Here is an 18,657-nt window from a genome sequence, read left to right on the forward strand (position 1 = left end):
CTTGACAGACCTGGGTGATTCACAGGATTGGCTACATGGCACAGTACTCTACCAGCTAAATCCTCTGCTACGGGATGGAAGAGATTCACAATCCCTCCCTGGCCTTTTTTTTTTTTTTTTTTTGGTGACAGGGTCTCACTATGTTGTCCAGTTGGCCTCAAACTAGGGATTCTTCTTCTAAGTCTCCTGAGTAGCTGGGAATACAGGTGTGGTGCATTACAATACCCAGCTTACATCCCACTTTTTAGAGTTCATTGAAGATTTTATCTGTAGTGACTCACATTAACAGGAATATCAGTTACCCATGGAAAATGCTATGTGGTATATAAAACTTGCTACTTATTACTTTAAAACTGAAAATTTTTCTTCTTTCTTTTGCTTATTTTCCACTAACTTTACTTTAGAATAATTACCTAAGAAAAATTAAACGGAGGATTAAGTTCCTTATATTTTCACTCAAAGCACCACTCCCAATAGTAGGACCTTTACTGGTGGATTTGGTTGTCTTCAGCTTCTATAGCAAAAAAATCATGTCTCTGATTCAGTGCCAGAGTTATGATCACCTAAAGTCCTTTATATCCTGCTGAAAATCAACACCAATATTTTGTTATTTATATTTTCAAATTATGCACTAAAAATGGGTTTCTACCAGTATGTCTAACCCCAAAGTCTTATCAGAAGTTAAAAGTTTGTTTTGGGGGCTGGGGATATAGCTCAGTTGGTCCAGTGCTTGCCTCAAATGCATAAGGACCTGGGTTCAATCCCTAGCATCTATCTCACACACACTCTCTCTCTCTCACACACACACCAAAAAAAAAAAAAAAAAAAAAAAAAAAAAAAAAAATTTGTTTTTGAACAATAATAAGAAGAAATTCATCAAAAAAGTTCAAAACCATGCTCTTAAAAGAACATTTCAAAATCTAAATCAATACACATTATAAGAAAATATAAATATCCCATGACAGGGCTCCTCTAAAGCAGTGACTCCTAATAACTAGGTTTCAGTACGATTTGCTTGCTTGGTGTATATGAACACACAGTCATCATTTCACATCTCCAATTCAATATACCGCCTTTCCCCCCAAGGGCCCTAAATCACTTTATCCCTCCCATCAGCAATGTAAGATTTCTTAGGAAAATCAAAGTTAACATCCACATAAAACTATTGTCTAAAACAGGAAGCATTAGGTTAGACCCAGATGGGCAGTTACTCTCAGAGTAAGCCAGACAAAGGGTGATAATTTCACCAAATGCAAGAATCCAATACTTTCTGCACCCTGTATTCCTGTGAAAAGAATCCAATCTGTTATTCCTACTCTCACAAGGACATCCCTGGCACCTCTGTGTCCTAGAGTTCCAGCTATACTCATCACCAGCTCTCTACCCTCCCACAACCCTATATCAGGAAGAAAATGTACACGTACCTTAAAATCTGTATTATTGATATATTCAAATACCAAAGCTGGTGTCTTTGACTGTAAGAGAAAATATTAAGGCTTTTTAGGTATTCAGACAGTAATGAATGTAATTTGTTTTTGCCATACTGGTCCATTTCTAAATTTCATTTAAGATGAAAAGGGACTCAATCATTAAGGATGGTCTGTTAAAAAATATTTTCTTAAATTTTTATGATGTCTGAAATTTGCTTCAAAATAAAGCTATGGTGGGATGGGGGAAGTGAGTACAGATGAAACAAGGTTGGCGATATGTGCAGGAGGGTCATGTTATTCACTTTACTTCTGTAAATGAAAATTTTACTTAATAAAAAGTTGTTTTTTTTTTTTAAAGGAAGGTATTTTTTGAGCAACCCACACTGACCTTCACCAATCTGTCAATGATTTTATGAAGATTTCCACTCTGCAATATTTCAATTTGCCAATTACAAAAGGAGTGACACATGTCATCTAGGTTTAGCAAGCAAGATGCACTTGACAGAATTTTCATAGGTCTTGGGAATCTATTACAAATCTTTTCAAGGCCCCCAAAAGGAAATGTAACTATCTGTGAAACTATCAATAAGTTACCTCGTGAGATTACTGCCCCAGTTAGAATATCTCACTTTAGAAGACAATGTTCCCCCCAAAATCATACTTAATCAAATTTTTAAAAGCACCATAGTCTTTAAAGCAATAAGTATAAAATGTTTAATACTTCCTATGGAAGTACAGATTTTCAAAATGTCAGAAGTAAAATAATGCTAATTGGCAGTAATAAGGTTTCAAAATCGGGAGAAAAGCAGAGGCTTGGGTTATAGAAACAACACCGACAAAAAGCCATCTTGGAAATCTTCACTGCTGACAACATTTGCTTCAGGACTAGGTGAAAGTTACCTAGGAAATAGGGCACAGTGCATGCATGCAGGTCTTTGCCAGGACAATGCACAGCTCAAGCAGCAGCTTCGAACAAATGATTTTTCACCTGTCCCAAATTTTAAAGGTTTCATCAAGACCATCAGAATGCTCTATGGACTCAGGAATAAGTTTGATCCTCTCAAACTTAGGAGATGAGGATTCCCTGATGCTTTTCATCTACTCCAATTTGTTCTATGAAGTAGTAAAACAAACACTTTAACAAATTACAAATATACTAAGTAATACTGAATTCTGTTAATTTTTTTTTTTAAAATGAAGATGCTCCTGGTGAGCTGGGTGCAATGGCACATGCCTACAATCCTAGCAGCTGGGGAGGCTAAGGCAGAAGGATCACAGGTTCAAAGCCAGCCTCAGCAATTCAGCGAGGCAAGGGTAGGGATGTGGCTCAGTAGTTAAGCACCCCTAGGTTCAATACTTGGTGCCAAAAAAAAAAAAAAAAAAAAAAGATACTCCTGGTATACTATGTTATGGCACTGGCTCACATTTTAAAAATTCTTCTGAAAACACATATTTTCATGTATGTATTCTTTTTTAAAAAATATCTTAAAAATGGGCAACACTCATTTTTAATGTAGGCCATTTTCAAACATTAGACAGCCCTGGGCTAGTCTTATTAAATCAGTCTGAACTTAGCAGGCTGGCTGTATATGTACAAATATATATATATATATTTTTTTGGTGATACTAGGGATCAAGTCCAGGGTCTCACACACACTAGCCAAGTGTTCAACTACTGAGCTACATCCCCAGTCCTTTAAAAAAAAAAAAAAATCTTTTTTTTTTTTTTTTTTTTTTTTTTTTGAGACCAGGTGTAAGTTGCCTGGGCAGGCCTCAAATCTGTGACTCTTCTGCTTCAGCCTTCCAAGTCACTGGGATTACAGACGTGCAACACCATGCAGGATGGACTATATTTTGAATGACAATCAGATACATTTTGGCATACAACCATCCCTTTCTGGTCTTTCCAGGGTCCACAGGAAAAAACCTTTTCTTTCTTTTTTTTTTTTTTTAAGAGGAGTTATTTTATTTTTTAGCTTTAGGTGGACACAATATCTTTATTTTATTTTTATGTGGTACTGAGGATCAAACCCAGTGCCTCACGCATGCCAGGCGAGCATGCTACTACTTGAGCCACAACCCCAGCCCGGAAAAAAACCTTTTCTTACCCAACAATACTGTGTAACCTTGGGCAAATTACTCCTGCAGACTTTTGTTTTTATCACTACAATGTGGACAATGACAGCAGATACCCCTCTGGATTGTTTGAGGCTTTTTAAAATGATGCAATATAGATTTCTCTGAAAAGTGCCTGGCCTGCAATAAGCACTCAATACATATTAGCTACTACACCACATGCGCTATAGCAGACAGAAACAAAGACCTACTTCTTAAATAAACAGAAAACAGTCATGGAAATATTTGAGGTACAGAAGGCAGAGTTCAGAAATGGGATAAAAGTGGTATAAAAGTATATGTGTATATATAAGTGTGTGGGTGTCCTAACTTAAGGCTAAGTTACTCCCCAGGGAGAGAAAACAAAATTAAACAGCACATCTAAAATGGCTAAAAATTAAGCATTTTCACAAAACTATTTTGATTGGTAAAACTTTTAGTAGCATCTACTCTGAAATTAAAGACTAGTTATGAGATACAGCAGGCTTCTTGACCTCAAGGGGTTAGTGGGCTATGATTTGCTCAGCTCTACATGCCAGGTGTCCACACAGAGATACTCCAGTATTTCCTTGGGTAAATACAGGTTTTCAAATGTCAAGCTTACTAAGAGAGGTAAGGTAATGCAAACTGGCAGTAATAAGCTTTCAAAAAAAGGACAAAAGCAGAGGCTCACGGGAGCTACACAGCAAACATTTGTGGGCTAAATCAAAATAATGATAACACAGGACAAGGGTTTTTCTGAATATCCTTTTATATTCTTATAAAAATAGTGGTGGCTACCTTATCACTGGGCCATCTCGATTTTTGTCTGGTGTTCAAAACTATTCACCAGTAAACACACTGTGCACCTTGAGGCTCTGTATATTCAACAATCACCCCCCACCTCCGGTCCGTTAGCACACTTCTCAGCCATCAGCCACTTACCACAGGATCCTTTACAGTATCAATCAGCTTAATGATATTTGTTCCACCACGAAGGTTCTCCAAAATCTTAACCTCACGTTTTATCTTCTTTTTCTTCACTGGCTTAAATACACAAGAGTAATCAGAAGTAAGACTCCTTTTGAAGTTAATATAATAAATACAACCTGAAAACAATGTAAGCCAATCACATGGTTCATATGTTACCTTATGGACTGGGATGTATTAAAAGAGCATGCCTGAATCAGAAGAGAAAAACTGAGACAAAATGGGCTTGCCCACAAGAACTTTTAAAGTTAAATCATTTACAGACTTGTAAAATCTATGTGTCAAGATGTTTAAGTAGTTATATCTAAGGCACTTAAAATTTTTGAACACCCATGTCACACTTCAAAAAATAAAATGTTTACTAGATAACTGCCAAATGGAAAGTATTCAAGCTCTGAACAGTTGCATATCAAGGATGTACAAATGGAAAAACTGAAACAAAATGGGGTGCTCTTCCAATGAGTTACATGTAATTTTGACTTCCAGGAATGAAGACCAGTTCACTGACATCAAGTTACAAACTTGTTTCCCAGCTGCTGGCTCCCATTTCCTGTTGCCACTCCCATTTCCTTAATATCTAGAATCTGAAATCAGCACAGAGCCCGTAAAATTTCCCAACAGATTCTATTCCTAAAGAAAGATGTTGGATCAGCAAAGGAGAAAACTGATTGGATAAATAGTGATTGAAAACCTCTGCTATCTGCTAAGCTATCAAACAGCTAGATAGAAAAATCAAAGACATTAATTAGAAATACTCTCATTACACATACCATTTCCTGTCTTACATGGGCCAAAGAATTTGAAGACTAAAAGCAGCTCTGAAAACATAAGGGTATCTCAATCAAGTAAGCTTTACAAGGCACTTAGAACAGTGATTGGCATATAGTAAGCACTGTTACCACCATTATTTTCAAATTATTAGGCAGTAGTAAGTATAATCCTCATAAAACCTCTATGCAGTAGAGTCAGCAGAGTGGAGGTCACAGCTAACAGTAGAGGGGGGTCAGGAATCAAATCTGGGGGTCTGATTCTGTATGCCACAGTATTCCATGCTGTGTTTTTGTTCTCCAGTGTGGCTGAGGGGAAAAAAAAACCTAAGGGGAAAAGGAGTTTTGTATTGCTGAAACACTGTTACAATAGCATAGGTAACTAGGCCAGTGGGGTCTGGTATGAAATGTTAAAACAAGAACTCAAAAGCCTGTTGCAGGGGTTCAGGGAACACAACCATATACCAGAGATCATCATTTTTTTTTTTTTTTTTTTAACCAGACTTGAACCCAGGGGTGTTAGTTCATTGAGCCATATCCCCAGTCCTTTTTAAAGTTTTTTATTTTAAGACAGGACCTTGCTATGTTGCTGAGAAGACCATTACCTTTTGTTGGTCCCTGACACACAGCTCTCAACAATTAAAAGAGGAAAGGAGAAGACTGTGAAACAGAGCACCTGCACTCTAGCTGCATCCTTGCAAGTCAGCTGTGAAAGACAATGTCACTGTCTACTTTGACAGGGTTCCCAGTACAGCAGGTCTGGCTGCTGTGTCCCTGGCCCCATCTCCACTTAGGAACTTTACTCCTTAGTCTCCTTTTCATAATTATGAACTTCATTGTTTTCAGAAAATGAAGTACTACACAATTTGATTTAAAACAAAAACAAAGCCAGCCAGGGAAGGACATATTACATAACAACTAACCTATAAGCTTCAAAAATGCCAATGTCATGATATGGACTGAGCAACAGCTTCCAGATATGAAAGATATGACAACTGAATGTAACACATGATCTGAGATTTTCTTTGTTATAAAGAACATTATAGACACAACTGCAAATGTGAACGAAGGCTATAGATTAGCTATAAGCACTGAATTAATGTTAACTTCTGATTTCTGAGCATGGAAACATGGGTAAGAAATTGTCTTTGTCTTTAAGGAAACACATGCCGAAGTAGTTAGGATGGCTATAATTTACTCTCAAGCACTTCAGAAAAACTAAATATGTGTCTGTATGTACATACACATGCAAATACATGGTGTTTATATGAAAACAAAGAAGGATAAAGCATTAACATTTGAGGAACTAAGTGAAAGGTATATGGAAATACTTGCAACTTTTCTAAAAGTCTAAAATTATGTCACGAAATTAAAGGAAAAATAAAGGTTGGCTATCATGTATGTATAAAATCAGTCAATGCTACCATTGTATTAAATAACTTTCAATGTGAGAAAATTCTAGAGTTGTCATCCACAACTCTAGGGGGGAAAAAGACCCACAGCCAGAAGCCTGTTTACAATAAGCAACCTCTTCTTCTACTAAGAGCATCCTTAACTCCTTACAGGGTAATTCACTAAATAAGTTATCTTTATGATGCTGCCCACATAAAGCCCTCCACTCTCTCCTGTTACTCAGCAACAGGTCAGGCAGGTGCACAGTTCCTGGACAACCAGGTTAAGATCAAGCTATCCTTCAACATATCTAAAGGCAACTCAGAGCAACTGAAGCATATTTTGTTGCCAAATGTCCCTTGTCCAAAAACTATCCAAATTAGAGATTGAGAATAGCAGGGCAATTCTAAAGTGGCATAATTGAGTACAGCAGTTAAGAGTCCTCAAATGCTGACAAAAGATCAAAGAGTTACAAAAAGGAAAGTGACCTGCAGCCCAGGACATTCCCTCCAACCCATCAAGAACAAGCTCCAGACAGCTCTCTTTAGCCTCAGTTTATTTCCAAACCTGAGAAAGTCAGATGGAGTGAAAGAGACCATTTTAATTCTACAAATGGAATCACAGAGAAAAAGTCAGAATTTATGAGAGGGTCATTAACATCTCCCCAAAAAGATAAATTTAAGCTTCACAGAAATAAAGATGCTTTGACTCTCCTATCTAGAGTTCACACCCATTCACTACCAGTTACACAAAATGCAGAAACCACATGATTTCCACAAAGATCTCATGATTTCATCTTGTATGCTACACAAAAAGTCTCTCATTTAGGGTTCATTTACTTCAGTTCAGAGAATACCTGTTGAAAATATTCAAACTGAATTAGCTTAGCTATTTTCCAAATCCCTCTATTTTTTTTTTTTTTATTAAACCCAAAATCCAGATGGATGTACTGGCGCATGCCTATAATCCCATGCACAGAAAATGCTAAGGCAGGAGGATCAAGTTCAAAGCCAGCCTCAACTTAGCAAGGCCCTGTCTCAAAACAAACAAACAAACAAACAAATAAATAAGGGCTAGAGATGTGGTTCAGTGGTTAAGCATTCCTGGGTTCAATCCCTGGTACTATAAAATAAACAAACAAACAAAACCACCCCACCCCCCGAAAAAAAAATCTCGAAGTCCATTAAAGCAGCAAAAAGTTAAAAAGAGAAGGGCTGGGGCTATGGCTCAGTGGTAGAGTGCTTGCCTCGCACATGTGAGGCACTGGGTTCAATCCTCAGCACCACATAAAAATAAATAAAAATATTTTTTAAAAGTTAAAAAAGAAATTAAAGTAGCAAATCAAGTTTTCAGAAATAAATAAATTTTGGCATTTATAGGAAATTTAAAGGGAAAGAAACATTTAAAATTTTCTGTGCATGCGCTCTGAAAATGAAAAAAGGAGGGAAGGAAGAAGAGGAAAAAGAGAAAGGAAAGAAGGAAGGAGTCTTCCAGAAGGTTTCTACCAATGTGATGATCAGCTCTTGCTATTTGGGAGAACTTTTTCCTTTCTGATATCCAAAAACGTTGAAACAAAATATAAATTTAGTGCCAGTCTGCTTAGAAAGATAAGAGTTGGCAAAATCCATAATCTGCCCCGTTTATTTACCTAGTTCTTTTTTCCCTTTTCTTCTTCTTCTTTTTTTTTTTTTTTTTTTGGTACAAGAGAGTGAACATTTAACCAATGAGCCACATCCTCAGCCTTTTTTAAAATTTTGAGACAAGTTCTCACTAAGTTGCTAGGGCCTTGTTAAGTTGCTGAGGCTGACTCTGAACTTGTGATCCTCTGCTGCAGCTTCCTGAGTAGCTGGGATTACAGGCATGCACCACTGCTCCTGGCTCTTTTTCTTTCTTTCTTTTTTTTTGCACTTAACCACTGAGTCACACCCCCAGCTCTTTTTCATATTTTATTTTGAGACAGGGTTTAAGTTGCTGAGGCTGGTTCGGAACTTGTAATCCTCTTGCCTCAGTCTCTTGAGGAGTTGCTGGAATCATAGGCATGCGCCACCACAACGGGCTTTTCTTTTTCTCTTAAAGGCAAATTTGAGAAAGATTTCAATTACTAGCATTTAATTACAAATTAACTTGCAAACTTACAATTGAAAGGTATAAGAATTGTGACCTCAATAAATTCCAAATATTAACAGGCAAAATCCCACTTAAACTTATTTCTTGGATTGATAAATTCAAGACAGGAAAAATAACCTATAACTTCCAAAACTGGGTTACTTATTCTAGATCAAACCAAAGAAGACCCTACTAGATATTAAGTTTATCACCTGCATCAAACAATTACCATTGATAATGGTTGCTAAGAATGAAGAAGGATGAAGTAAGGAACAAAGTTCAGCCTGGATGATGGCACTTGTTTTATTATCTTGGTAGCATCTCTGAAACCCACTGCACTTGACCTAAATATAAATATCATTCGAGCAATAGTATTTATTCACAGCAATTTCTTCACTATTTTTTCAAGTGTCATCATCATCATTACATTATCAATTGCTTGAGGGTTACTATTTATTTTTAGGATTAAAAAATATTTCTTGTTAATTTAAAAAGGAAAGGCATAAAATCAAAATGACAATGAGATACCATCTCACACCATTAGGATGGCTATTATGAAAACCAGAAAGTAACAAGTGTTGGTAAGCCTGTGGAGAAGAGGAGCCTCTGTACACTGCTATTGGGAAGGAATAGCCACCGCGGAAAATTCCTCAAAAAATTAAAAATAGAATTACCTTCTGATCCAGCAATTCCAAAAGCGGTACTCATACACCCATGTTCAAAGCAGTGTTATTCAAAATAGCTAAAATGTGGAAGTAGCCCAAGTGCCTGTTGACGGTCAAACAGATAAACGTGACATATACATACAATGGGATATTATTCAGGCTTAAAAAGGAAAGACCTTCTGACATGTGCTACAACATGGATGAACTTGGGGGAAATCACGCTAAGTGAAATAAGTCAGCCACAAAAAGACCCTTAATGATTCTACTTACATGAAGTACTCAGGACACTCAATATCATAGAGACCAAAAGTAGAATGGTCATTGCAGTAACTGAGAAGAGGGAGGACTGGACAGTTACTGTTGAATGAGCAATTTTAATTTTATAAGATGAAAAGTTACACAGACGGGTGATGGTAATGGTTACACAACATTATGAATGCATTCTGACTTAAAATGGGTAAAATGGCACATTCTATATGCATGTTACCCCAATTAAAAAATTAGAGGTGGGGGGAAGGTAGCTTAATCTCATCAAGTGAATGTTACAACCCTTTCTACTATCGTTTCTGCCTCTTAAACCGTACACTTGGTCCAACTGTAATGCTGTTATTACAAACCATACTATACTGCCCTCAATGCGTCACTGTCTTCAGCAAATCCAAACCTCTGGCAAGAGTACTATTTAACATAGTTTTTTCAAAGGACACTGAGGCACAAAGAATTTAAATTGTTCAACATCAGAGTTTCTGAGTATTTGAGATGACATCTGAGTTTGGGCAATCAACTTCCTGGGCCAGATTCTCTCAGGAAAGAAAAATATTTTGTGGATTATTAAAACACTATCATCTACCTACACATTTATCTATATTTCATGATTTGCCTTTCTTACAGATGAGAAAACAGCCAAAGGGTATGAAGAAACTAGTTCTAGAATCCAAGTCTTCTACCTTCCTTGTATAACATGTCTTATACTATACCACCCAGATTATGAGATGGCAGATCCTAAAATTAGGCTCCAAGAATTATCTAGAGGCCTGCTCCACACATAGGAATGAATACTCTCTATCAAGATATTCTTTTGCTGGGTGTGGCAGCCTGTAAATCCGGTGGCTCAGGAGGCTTGAGATAGGAGGATTACAAGTTCAAAGCCAGCCTCAGCAACAGCACGGTGCTAAGCAACTCAGGGAGATGCCAGTCTCTAAAATACAAAATAGGGCTGGGGATATGACTCAGTGGTTAAGTGCCCGAGTTCAATCCTTGGTATTCCCCCCACCCCCAAAAAAGATTTTCTTTTCACACGTATTCACTTTCAAATAAGCTCTAATATATTAAAAGGATAAAACTGTAACCCCCCAAAATTTGACAAGTGATAATGAGACATGGAGAAACTGAATGGGTTAAAAAGCATAAAAATAATGCTCACTGAGGCTTCAAATGAAGAAAGTAAAATAGTATTTCCCTTACATATTAAACTTGTTGCTGGGGATGCTAATCATAGAGACCCTCTGCCTACAACTTTCTGGGTTTTCATCTATTTGTCACTTCAACTAGCAACCCATCAAAGTCAAATACTTAGAAGAATAACTCCAAAAATTAATTAGAGATAATTTCATTTGATTTTAGTGAGTATTCTCCAATCCTTCCAGTACACTTCAATTCATCAAGAAATCAAATATTCAGCAAATGTTATGTATTCCTCAGATCTACCAAGACTAAATGACAGGTATGCAGAGTTCTACACCTAGTACCTCTACCCACTAATATGCAACTTTGATCACATCACATCCTTTCTTTAGGTCCTAGTTTATCTATAAAAGACAGACTAGGGTTCTAATGGCTTATAAGATCCTATACCCTGTAATTCTGTTTGACAAAGGATAACTACACTTTCCATCTGAAACCCATTTTAACCCCAATGTTAGAAACAGCACTGACTAGTCCACACACAATTTTTAATGTTACTATATTTTAATAATACTGTTTTAACTCTTGATACCATGAGACATTTGTGAAAACTAGAATTCACAAAAAATGTAAATACCACTAATGTGTTGCTTTAGGAAGATACATGTACACATACCCCAAAATAGGGTAAAAACCCTACCTCTGAAAAAAAGCAGAAATAAAGAAGGAAGCAATATATCAGTATGTAAAAAACATCCTTTGGATATAACATAAAGACTGCCAGGGCCATAAAGTTACCAAGGATCTGTATCAATGCTACCTCCTGACAACACAAAATTTTTAAGAATTTGTAAATACAGCAAATATGTTTAAAAAACATTTTAATCCCACCATTCTCTGTTTTAACTTTAAGAATTTATTTCTGTGGAAAAAAACGGATAGCCCAGCTGTTATAAAATAATACTATTAAGAGGAAGCATTATATGGGAATTTCCATGTCCTTGTAGCACTGGCTCAAAAAGCTATACAATGGTGTTGTTCTTGACTATTATTCACCAAATAGCATTTTAATTTTAAAGATCCCAAAGACCCCAAGAAGCGAGAAAATCCATACATACAGGTAGTACCCACAAAATGCTAAAATTTATCTAAAATGGTTAAATGTTTTCATTTCTGTGGATAGCTTTTTTTTTTTTTTTTTTTTTTGTGCCAGGGAATTAACTCGGGGCACTAGACCACTGAGCCACATTCCCAGCCCCCTATTTTGTATTTTACTTAGAGACAGGGTCTCATGAGTTGCTTAATGCCTTGCCATTGCTGAGGCTGGATTTGAACTCGCAACCCTCCTGTCTCAGCCTCCAAAGCCCTGGGATCACAGGCGTGCGCCATCGCACACAGCCTGTGTATAGCTTTCTAAGTGGTATTACAGAGGAAGTGAGGAATAGATTTTTCAGAATTAAAATATGAAACTTTTGACACTGAAGTAGCTTTCTGCTCTGCTCTATAGATTCTTACCATTCCTAAAACAAACTCTTGTCAGAAAAATATATAACCTTTTTACTGATTAGGAAGTTTTAAGATTTTAGCCTGTGAATATACCACTTAAGGATAGCCTGTAAAAGTTTCCTCACCAGTTCCTAAATTCACAAAATCTCTTAATAGTTCGAATACATTTTGATCAATAAAATACTTAGAAATCTCAGATGTAAATTAAATGAAATAAAATTTCTCGGTGATCACTCAGAATCCAATCATTCTCATAAATGGAAAGACTGTTATAAAATGGTCTTTACTGAAAAAGACATCCTGTCCTTGAAGGAATGTACCCTTTGTCTTGGTTACTCCATGAACTTTAATACACTAAGTTCCTTCTGCAGCTGAAAAACAACCAGGGTATATGAAGTGGGAGCCTTTTCTATATTCCAAACTGAGGAGCTGATACTCTGCTAAGGACTTAATTTCCTATAACCAAACACCACAATGGTAGATATTAGTCATAACTTGAACTTATTTGAGTAAGGGAATATAACCTCAGATAAAGACCATGTTCTTTTAGTCAAGTGCAGTGGTACATGAATGCAGGAGGCTGAGGTAGAAGGATCACAAGTCTGAGGCCAGCTTAGTGAGGCCCTAAGAAATTTAAATGAGACCCTATCTCAAAATAAAAAATAAAAAGGATGTTTGGCTTGGTGGCGCACACTTGTAATCCCAGCGGCTCGGGAGGCTGAAGCAGGAGGATCCCCCAAGTTCAAAGCCAGCCTCAATAATGGTGAGGCGCTGAGACCCTGTCTCTAAATAAAATACAAAAAAGGGCTGGGGAAGTGGCTCAGTGGTTGAGTGTCCCTGAGTTCAATTCCCAGCATCCCCTCAAAAATGAAAAATAAAATAAAAAGGGCTGGAGATGTAGCACAGTGATAAAGCACACTGGGTTCAATTCCCAGTACCAGTACCCAAAATATAATACTACTTTGAACCTATTTTAATAACAAAACCACAATAATACCAGTAGTGGTTTCTTACCCTATCCTTCAAATAGGAATAGAACCTGGATAGAAATGCCACAGGGCTTTGAAAAACATAAAGAAGTCTAGTTTTCACCAGTGGAAACATGGTGATTCAGGTCGTATCAAGGAAAGAAACAAAAAACATTTCACTAACCATATCATCAAAGGCAACTTCTAAGACTCATTTTAGGACAGTGGAACTTATAAGATCTGCTGAGTACAGTGGCATACACCTGTAATATCAGCTACTCAGGAGGCAGGACATTGCAAATTCAAGGCCAGTTTGGGCAACTTAGTGAGACCTTGTCTCAAAAAAAAAAAAAAAAAAAAAAAAAGCCAGGCACGGTGGCACAAGTTGATAATGCCAGCAGCTCAGGAGGCTGAGGTAGGAGGATCACAGGTTTGAAATCAGCCTCAGCAACTTTTTTTTTTGAGACCCTGTCTCAAAATTCTAAAAAAGGGGGTCTGGGGTTGTGGCTCTGAGGTAGAACACTCCCCTAACACAGGTGAGACCCTGGGTTCAATCCTCAATACCACATAAAAGTAAATAAGTAAAATAAGATATTGTGTCCAACTACAACTAAAAAATAAATATTTTAAAAAGCGGGGGGTAGGGGCCACTATGAATGTAGTTCAGTGGTAGAGTATTTGCCCAGCATATGGAAGGCCTTGATTTCAATCCCTAGCACTGATAAAGAGAAAGAAAAAGATCCTACAATTCAATGTTGAAATGAGCAGTAAGAGACATGAAGAAATAGGCAAGAAGAGTTCTAGTCAAGGGTCATTTCAATGTAATGATGTCAGGGCAGTTTCTTACAAGGATAACTGAAGAGCAATGTGATGCTTTCCTAAATGAACACACTGGCATTTAAACATGTGCCTGAATGCTATTCTTTTCAACAAAGTCCACAGGAAACTGCACACTTACATTTAAAATGTTGCCATTGCACAAAAGTTTATGCATTTTTCTAGAATTGCTTTATTCATTCTTCTGAACGTACAGCAGTGGGATGTGGATTGTGTCCTAACTTTATGTTTGCTCATGATTGGAAGCAGCTTATACTAAAAACATTTATGCTTATATACATAAAAGAATCATGGCTTCCTTGGACAATGTGACTAAAGGAAACATTTAAATATTTTTGTTTTAAACATGCATGCACATATGTGTGCACACACACAAAAATACATATACATATATATACCTTATAACTCATACTCGGGGAAGAGGGGAGTCAAACTCCATATATTAAACTATCATTTGCCCACTTTTCATCCCCAATGTTTCTGACAGCACAGGTAACTTCAATTATGGCTCTGTACTGCTCCTTTATCACTAGAAGTGGATGGGCTTAGTGATGGCCCTAGAGATTGACAGAGTACATAAACTTGACCCCTCATATTATACAGCTGCCCCAACACACAAGAGCAACTTTTCAATCCCATGTTCTTACTCCACAGAACCTCTCAAAAGGCATCACAATGGAAATCAAGTACATGTAAGAGTACCCTTCGGTCTTCTTGATCTTTCACTAAATGACATGTACATACATTAAATAATCTGGCAAAAATGAGTACCCATCAGAGTCTAACTATTACTTTTTAGTATACCCTATAAAACATTATCAAACCTCACAATCAGTTACCTGAAGGAAAATTTACCTATTTCTTGATGCTTACTAAGATCATGCTTAATCTGAGAGATAACAAAAGACATGTCACCAAACTGCTAAACCGGACATTAGGACAGTTTTTGTTCCAATTCTCATTTTAGTGATTAGAACTGCAGTCTTCTGTTGCTCCAAATTTTACTTTTACTAGCTGATAATAAACAAGGGCTAACTGGCTTCCTAATAAGATTCCCCCCACCCCCGAACTAATGGCTAACTATCCATTCCACCTGAAACTTTATTACCAAAGAAGAAGAAATAAGTGATAATTCACTGAAGGAGTCTCCTTTTATTTGGACTTCAAAGTTATCTCTGAAGCCACTCTAGTTTTTAACAACTTTTTTTTCTGGAATAACTCAGAACCAAAAGTAACAAACACAAAAATCACAGAGCCTTTGGATTGATGGAAATCTCCCATTAAAAGACTTTCTTTCCTTTGAATACCTATTTATTTTGGGACAAATGGAACCATTTTGGAATTAGTTTTGGGAATCCCTAATTTATACTTCAGAACAAGGATGTTCCTGAGCTAACATGCTCAGATTTGAGATTAGTCTGCATATTTTCTCAAAAGTTCACAGGGAAATGGGGTGGGAGGAGGAAAGGAGTGACATCCGACAAAAGATACATAAAATAGTTTGCACTGCTCATTCTAGAAGGTGGCAAGAGCAGCTTATGTCCTTTTGACCTATGGAAAAAAAAATATTTGCAATGCCACTCGTAAGACACTCACCTTGAGAATTTTTACAACCACTCTTTCATTGTTGGTGATGTTGATGGCCTCAAATACTTCACTATACTTCCCACGACCAAGTTTTCGAACAAGTTGGTAATCATCTTGATTACTGTGGAAGGCAAGAGATACAAATAAATGCCAGGATTTGGGATTAACTAACCCTATGCCCACTGTACACCCAGTCTAAATGTTTCCACTAATCAAACATTTGGAAGTGTCCATATATCATGCCACAGTTCATTCCCTAAATGAAAGCCACGGCATAAACCTGGCTCCCTTCATTCTGCAGAGCTCCCAACCTAACTGACCCTCCCTCCCAAGGAGGAGATGGGAGCAGGAAGACAGCACTGAGCCAATCTAGGGGGTCAAGTAAAGCATCCACCTGGAGGCCCAGAGAGTGCCCGCTCTTTCCGTGGCTCCACCAGCACCTGCCTATTCCACATCCTTAAGGCAGACAGTGAATCTGGACGTCTTTAAAAATTTTCCTCCCACCCAGCCTCATTTCAGAAAACTAAAAAGGCAGCGAATTTTAATAGCTCAAGGGGACAGCTGTTGACTTCCCACCCCAATAGAAACCCAAAAGTGTGAGGAGGAGGAAGAACGGCTCCCTCACTTCCAGGGTCTGCTCCCTGGACCCTACACTTCTCCTCGACCCCCGCACCCCCACAAAGCAAAAAAAAAAAAAAAAACAGCAGCAGCAGCATTCTCTGGGGACGAGCGGTGTGCAAAGCCGGGATACAGGGGTGGGGAGGTGGGCAGGGAAGAGGAAGAGGACATGTGCGAGAGGGGGGCCTGTGCCTCCCACCCCAGACCCGAGGCGGCGCCGGCCCACCGAGGAGCCGGCGGAGAGGCGGATCCCCCAGGTTCGAGTGCGGTTTGCGCTGGGGGGCGGGGGGGGGCGGCGGCTTTACCCCCAGCTCGGGACGTGAGCTTCGTAGTCCCAGTACTCGCGGCTCCTCAGGCTGTTCACCTCGGCGTAGACCCGGGCCCTACTGCCCGCGGCCGGGCCGGGCATGGCGGGCGGGACCGGGGGGCGCCGCGGGGCGCAGAGGGCGGCGGCGCGGCGGGGGGCGCGGGGCGGCGGGCGCAAGGGGCGGCGGGCCGCGGGGCGCCGGAGGAGGAGGAGGAGGAGGAGCGCGGCGGCCGGCGGCCGCGCCAGGCCGGGCCCGCGGGGGCGGGCGGGCGGGCAGGGGGCGCGGGGGGCGCCGGCGGAGCCGGCCCGGCCCTGGAGCTGCCGGCGGGGCGGCGGGGCGGGCGGCGCTCGCGCTCCGCGGCGGCCTCTGCTCGGCTCGCGGCCCCAGGAGGCGACAGCGGTGGCACCGGCAGCGGCAGCCACCGGCCGGGAAAGGGGCAGCGGCGGCTGCGGCGGCAGAGAAGAAGGAGGAGGAGGAGGAGGAGGCGGAGGAAACCCGGAAAAGGGGCCGCGCTCACTAGGAGCGGCCGCCGCCCAGCCCCGGGCCGCCCGGGCTCACAGCGCCCCCTGCAGCGCGGGGGGACCCGCAGGGTGGCGCCGGCCCCGCCCCCGGCCCGCCCCGGCCCCCAGAGCCCCAGCGGAGCCCCAGCCCCAGTCCCAGCCCCAGTCCCAGCCCCAGTCCCAGCCCCAGCCAGCGTTGCCTACTGGGTCCGACCCGCCGCTCGCCCCGGAGACCCCCCACCCGCAGACCGCGTCCCTGGAGCCATCCCCCTCGAGTCGCAGCCCTCTCAGGACCTCCCGGAGACGCCCACTCCCACCCTGTCCTTCTGGTCACCCAGGTTCATATCCGCAAGACCTCCCATCCCCACCCTGTTCTGACCCGCCTGTCACCCAGCTGGTCTCATCAAATCCCTCCCTATGTCTCGCTCATGATTCAGAAACTCCCCCACTTGCAGATTTCTCCTTCCTCTTCCTTCCACTCTGGACCCTGCCCTGTCTCCCACAGACCCCCTCAACCCCAGGACCTCCCATTCTCTCTTCATCCAGAGCCTGCCTTTCCCTACGTCTTCCCGAGCTCCCCTCAAATCCCTTTCCAGAGCCTTCCCTGAGAACCCTCTGAATGTCCTCTTGGGTCATTTCGTTAAACTGGAATGGGTCAGGTTGCTCCACTATTAAGTTACTATTTTTCCCTTTGTAACTAAGAAGTAATTTGTAGGGAGATACTTTGAGACTCTGTAAAAATCCTTTTTTATTTTCCTTTTTGTTTTTGTTTGGGAGAAGGGAGAGTATGGGAATGGCCAGTCCAGCCTGAAGGGACAGACTAGGGGTTAGTGATAGCTGAGGGTGGGGTGGCCACCCCAACTGTCCCGTGTGATGGTGTTGCCTTCTAGCTCTGAACACTCTCTTATTTCTTCTACTGGGCCTTGCTTTTGTTTTGCTTGCCCACCCTGGGTCTTTTAGAATAGAACCTCCTCTCCCAGCCCTGGTGCTCCTACTCCAATCCTTGTTCATTCTGTTTTTTTAGATAAGATCTTGCTCCCTCCCCCTTCATGTAGTTCAGAGCAAGGACTTACAAATGTGTGACCTTGTGCTGCAGATTTTATAGCATAAAGCCAGTAATGGCGTCTACTTCACAGGGCTGTGTGAAGAATTAAAAAGGTAAACCACAGCGAAACAAAACAGTGTTTGGTGTTAAGATTACTAAGTGTTATGCTATTATTATCGGACAGGGCGTTTCTCCTAACACTTTTGCTTCCCCTAGACCATCACACGCACACACCCCTTTCAGTTCCTTTCACCTTCCAAGCTTGGCTAGGGGACACCTCCACCTTCCCAAGGCCTACTCTTTTTCCTTTTCAAGTTTCACCTTAAAGGTAAAAACAGCATGAGGACCGGATGCTCAGCACTGGCTCATCTGTTACTGGCCACAGCCAGAGGCCTTCAGTGGTTACCATGCTATCCCAAAGATGACTTGGGGGTTACATA

General features: G+C 40.4%; 1 protein-coding gene across 1 annotated transcript in view; it reads right to left on the reverse strand.

Annotated features, from left to right (window-relative positions):
* Csnk2a2 (casein kinase 2 alpha 2) overlaps positions 1-16,813 on the reverse strand; it is a 41,173-nt gene extending 24,360 nt beyond the window's left edge. The window contains exons 1-4 of the mRNA XM_026395647.2: positions 16,670-16,813; positions 15,756-15,867; positions 4,470-4,571; positions 1,425-1,475 (exon numbers count right to left, since the gene is read on the reverse strand). Coding sequence (XP_026251432.1) covers positions 1,425-1,475; positions 4,470-4,571; positions 15,756-15,867; positions 16,670-16,773 — 369 coding nt within the window. The 5' untranslated portion in view covers positions 16,774-16,813. The remainder of the gene's footprint in view (positions 1-1,424; positions 1,476-4,469; positions 4,572-15,755; positions 15,868-16,669) is intronic.
* Between the last annotated feature and the right edge of the window lie 1,844 nt (positions 16,814-18,657).

Source organism: Urocitellus parryii, chromosome 15 (assembly GCF_045843805.1).
Source record: "Urocitellus parryii isolate mUroPar1 chromosome 15, mUroPar1.hap1, whole genome shotgun sequence".
NCBI classification, from domain to species: domain Eukaryota; kingdom Metazoa; phylum Chordata; class Mammalia; order Rodentia; family Sciuridae; genus Urocitellus; species Urocitellus parryii.